This window comes from Colobus angolensis, unplaced genomic scaffold (genome assembly GCF_000951035.1).
Source record: "Colobus angolensis palliatus isolate OR3802 unplaced genomic scaffold, Cang.pa_1.0 Scaffold66, whole genome shotgun sequence".
Lineage (NCBI taxonomy): Eukaryota > Metazoa > Chordata > Mammalia > Primates > Cercopithecidae > Colobus > Colobus angolensis.
Window position 1 is genome coordinate 3,898,347 of NW_012120265.1, and position 4,948 is coordinate 3,903,294.

The 4,948-nt window shown below is 53.1% G+C and overlaps 1 protein-coding gene across 1 annotated transcript in view; it reads left to right on the forward strand.

Moving 5' to 3' along the window:
- The first annotated feature begins 1,628 nt into the window (after nucleotides 1–1,628).
- The window catches only part of ZNF101 (zinc finger protein 101), a 19,864-nt gene continuing 16,544 nt past the window's right edge, over nucleotides 1,629–4,948 (forward strand). Inside the window, exon 1 of the mRNA XM_011925889.1 lies at nucleotides 1,629–1,754. Coding sequence (XP_011781279.1) covers nucleotides 1,752–1,754 — 3 coding nt within the window. The 5' untranslated portion in view covers nucleotides 1,629–1,751. The remainder of the gene's footprint in view (nucleotides 1,755–4,948) is intronic.

A 4,948-nucleotide genomic window follows, 5' to 3' on the forward strand; every position in this document is an offset into this window, starting at 1 on the left:
TTTGGGAGGCCAAGGTGGGCGGATCACGAGGTCAGGAGATCGAGACCATCCTGGCTAACACGGTGAAACCCCATCTCTACTAAAAATACAAAAAATAAAAATTAGCAGGGCATGGGGGAATGTGCCTGTAGTTCCAGCTACTCGGGAGGCTGAGGCAAGAGAATCGCTTGAACCTGGGAGGCGGAGGTTGCAGTGAGCCGAGATCGTGCTTACTGTACTCCAGCCTGGGGGACAGAGCCAGACTCCGTCTCAAAAAGAAAAAAAAAAAAAGAGTGGTTTACTCCAGTTTCTCCCTGCATTTAATAATTTTGTTCCCTTTAAGGTATGTTTTTATTTTATTGACTGAAAACGAGTAGCCTGAGAAGTAAAGTGTAGGAAGCCTTGGCCATGGGACTAATAGCCTCATCTTAAATTCCTGATCTCTGGAGGACATCAGGGCCTCCTACCTGTTCCAGTGACCTGGGAGTCTCCCCAGCCCCAAGGCATGGGGATGGCTTCGTTGAACACGGAGTCTGGAATTCCATGCACACTCGTGTGACCGGTGTTCTGGAAAAAGAAGCAGGAAGAGGCTGGGCGCAGTGGCTCACACCTGTAATCCCAACACTTTGAGAGGCCGAGGCGGGCGAATCGCGAGATCAGGAGTTTGAGACCAGCCTGGCCAACATGGGGAAACCCCATGTCTACTAAAAATACAAAAATTAGCCGGGAGTGGTGGCGGGCGCCTGAAATTCCGGTTACTTGGGAGGCTGAGGCAAGAGAATCGCTTGAAACTGGAAGGCGGAGGCTGCAGTGAGCTGAGGTCGTGCCACTGCATTCCAGCCTGGGGGACAAGAGTGAAACTCCGTCTCCAAAAAAAAAAAAAAAAAAAAAAAAAGCAGCAGCAGCAGCAGGAGGAAGGACCCACTGAGTACAGGAAGCCGACAGGGCCTGCTCTGGAAAATCAGGAGCTGTAAGGTCAGCCGAGAGAAAGGACAAAGAGACCTGAGGTCAATCATGTAAATTTTATTAACCTGCTGAGCTGCCCCACCACAGTTAGAGGAGGCAGCCCCGCTTACAGACTACAGCAGGGCTTTATAGGGCAAGGAACTGGGTCGAGATGTGAGAACTGAGTCGGAGGTGCAGGTGTCCTGACCGCATCCTGGCGATGTTTTTGCCAGCTTTGTTATGCAAGGTGGACAGGTGTTCTGACCGCATCCTGCAACTGTCTGCCAGTTCAGCTGAAGTCTTTTGAACGGTTAGTGGAAGGGTCAGTGGGGAGGGGGTCTACTCCTAGCCCGGGGGGAGTTGTGTGGAGGTCACAAAGGACTGTATTGTAAAACTTATGGGGGAAGGAGGGGAACAGTCTGGTTGGGTTGACCCTAACAGGAGCAAGTTCTGCTTCCATGCAAGCCCAAGTCTAAGGTCCCAGAGATAGTCCCGCCCTGCGAGGGGCTGCAGGTAGCACCTGTCAGTCACACCCCACACAGCTAGGATTCCGATCACTTCTCCTTGTCGCTCAAGCCCCAGGGGCGGGGCCTGGGGCGCCATCCAGTCGGAGGCGCTGTGGGGCAAGCTGTCCAATCAGGTGCGCCGAGAGGAGGGGCAACTTCCAAAGCCGGAAGCGGTCCGTTTTCGCCCGGGCCCCCACGCGGCTCCCGGTTTTAGTTCCTCGGTGAAATCCCTGGTCCCCCGGCTACCGCAGATTCTGTCGTGTGGAACCTGCTCTGGCTGCTCCAGCCCCAGGGAGGACCCAGGACACCCGGAAGCCGGAAATGGTGAGCGTGCGGAGTCGGGCGTCCAGAGACCTGAGGAAGAGCTGGTCGGAACCTGCAGCGGCGGGACCCGGGCCTCCCCGCCGCGACTGTGGGGTCTGGGACCCGAGTACCACAGGCGCAGCTCGACCCTTGGTCCCCTCGGTCGCAGGGTGGAGCTGGACCAGCCGCCGGGACCCCGGGTGTCATGTCCCGACCCCGGAGCCCTCTCAGGGCAGCTCCGCGCCGGTAGCCCCGCGTCTCCCCAGTTTGTGCTGGGGCTACAGGAGGGTCTTGGGAGGATCCTGCCTCGGCTGTGGAGTTCGTGCGGGAGGAGCCGTGGCCTGTGGGGTCCCCAGTTCTTCCTCCCTTAGGCGGCCCCCGTCTCCTTCGGAGTCTTTCAAAGGTGTGGGAAACTGGGTTTCAAACTCACGGCGCCGTCCCCCAGCCTCGCTCCTCCCAGGACTGCAGTAAATCCCTAAATTTCCCCGCATTCCTCAACCCTAAGTTCTGCCTCCACTACATCCGCTTCACATTATTATTATTTTCATTATTTCTATTATTTTTGAGACGGAGTCTCGCTCTGTCGCCCAGGCTGGAATGCAGTGGCACAATCTCGACTCACTGCAACCTCCCTCTCCCGCGTTCAAGTGATTCTCCTGCCTCAGCCTCCTGAGTAGCTGGAATTACAGGTGCCCGCCAACACGTCCAGCTAACTTGTATTTTCAGTAGAGACAGGTTCACCACGTTGGCCATGCTGAAGTCCTGATCTCAGGTGTGTAAAGGTAAACTGAGGCTGGAACCGAACCCGGAACGAAGACACAAGGCAAATGGCAGTGAGAACAGCCTTTTATTAGGGCTTGCGGGCGAGGTTCCTCAGTCCAAAGGCGTGGGCCGAGGAAGTCGCGCTGAGGGAGGAGGGTAGGGGCTTCTTATAGCCTGAGAGGTAGGGAAGCTGGTTGTGCAAACAGGGCCTGGGGGGATCTTGAAACTATTAGGGCAGGAGTTCAGTAAGGGTCAGGAGGAAGGGGTCTTTGGAAACTGTTAACCGAAACTGCTGTTTACCAACTTGTGGAATGCAGGTGAGCTGCAGGTCATGGGGGAGTGTGGTTGCCCAGCTGGAACTCTGATGCCTGTAAGTTTGCGGGTGTGTACAAGGGTGAAGGGAGTCATTAACAAAAGGCCTGCTATGCCGGGTAACGCCGCCATGTTGGATCTAGATTCCTGCCTAACAAGGTGGTCTGCCTTCCTCGGTCTCTCAAAGTGCTGGGATTACAGGCTTGAGCCGCTGCGCCCAGCGTTTTAATTGTCATCTTTTCCAAGGAGCCCTAGATGGCACTTCTTAAAAGGTTCGTTTTCCGTTTGGAACATTTCACATGCGAGCAAAGCAGAAAATAACCACCAGACACTCCGATATTAAAAAAATCACTGTGCCTGCCCTGTTTTTACCTTCCCTAGGTGCGGACACCTTGTCAGACTGTCTTTGGGTGGAGGCTCCTCTTGGGAACTTCAGAGGGTATTGGGTCCTCAGCCCACCCTCCTATCTTTCTGGTCCTGGGTTTCAGGACCGTCAACGGATTTGTTCCAGCTGCCCTCGGAAGAACGGGTGAAAAGTCTGTCCTGGTGTGGTTAATCTTTCCTGGTTGTTTGATGAGGCTTCCTAGGGAGGAGTTCTTTCTTTTGAAAATAAATTTCCTTAGGAAATTCCAGAGGGAGTCCCTGCTGGCCCTTGCGGGTGGGGTGGGGCCAGAAACAGTAGAAAGAAACAGCTGCTTCTGAGGCAGCTCAGGCTGGAATGCAGTGGCACAGTCATGGCTTACTACAGCCTCAACCTCTGTGGCCCAAGCAATCCTCCTGCCTCAGGCTCCCAAGAAGCTGGGACCACAGGCCTGCGCCATGCCTGGCTAATTTTTATTTTTTTGCAGAGACAAGGTCTCACTATGTTGCCCAGTCTGGTCTGGAAGTCAAAAGGGATTCTCCTGCCCAGGTGGCTCACGCCTGTAATTCCAGCACTTTGGGAGGTTGGGGCGGGAAGATCTCTTGAGCCCAGAAGTTTGAGACCAGCCTGGGCAACGTGGCGAGACCCCATTTCTACAACAAATACAAAAATTAGCTGGGTATGGTGGCGCATGCCTGTAGACTCAGCTACTCAGGAGACTGAGGTGGGAGAGTCACCTGAGCCTGAGAGGTTGAAACTGCCGTTAGCCGTCATTGCGCCACTGCACTCCAGCCTGTACTACAGAGTGAGACCTTTTTTTTAACAAAAGGAAATCTTCCATTATGGCTGCAGAATATGAATACATTCCCACAAAAAAAAAAAAAAGGCATGGTAGGCCGGGCGCGGTGGCTCACGCCTGTACTCCCAGCACTTTGGGAGGCAGAGGCGGGCGGATCACTAGGTCAGGAGATGGACACCATCCTGGCTAACACGGGGGAAACTCCGTCTCTACTAAAAATACAAAAAAAATTAGCCGGGTGTGGTGACAGGCGCCTGCAGTCCCAGCTACTCGGGAGGCTGAGGCAGGAGAATGGTGTGAACCTGGGAGGCGGGGCTTGCAGTGAGCCGGAGATCACGCCACTGAACTGCAGCCTGGGCGACAGAGCCAGAGTCTGTCTCAAAAAACAAAAACAAAAAAGGTATGGTAGATACGCAGAAATTACTGATTTACAAAGATTCACCAGCACATCAGTTCCTCTCCTTTGCAGGCTGGGCAATTTGTGATGGTGGACAACTGTTCTGTTTTGTGTTATCTGGATTTGACAGATTAATGCTGAGTCCTTTGGGATAAGTTTGGCAACATCTAGAAGTAGTCAGATATGATCTTTTGTTTACTGAATGGTTTTTTACGGAAAAAATACTGAATGACATCTGAAAGTGATAGATACTTGTCTCTTTTCCTAAGGATACTGTTCCTACTCATAGGGCTCTCTCATGTTCTCATGTAATCACAGTTATTTCCCAGAGTTGCTGCCCCCTAATATTAATACCATCATCTTGGGTGTTAGGATTTCTTTCTTTTTTTTTTTTTTTTTCTGCGACGGAGTCTGCTCAGTCGCCCAGGCTGGAGTGCAGTGGCGTGATTTTGGCTCACTGCAAGCTCCGCCTCCTGGATTCACTCCACTCTCCTGCCTCAGCCTCCTGAGTAGCTGGGACTACAGGCACCTGTCACCACGCCCGGCTAATTTTTTTTGTATTTTTAGTAGAGACGGGATTTCAC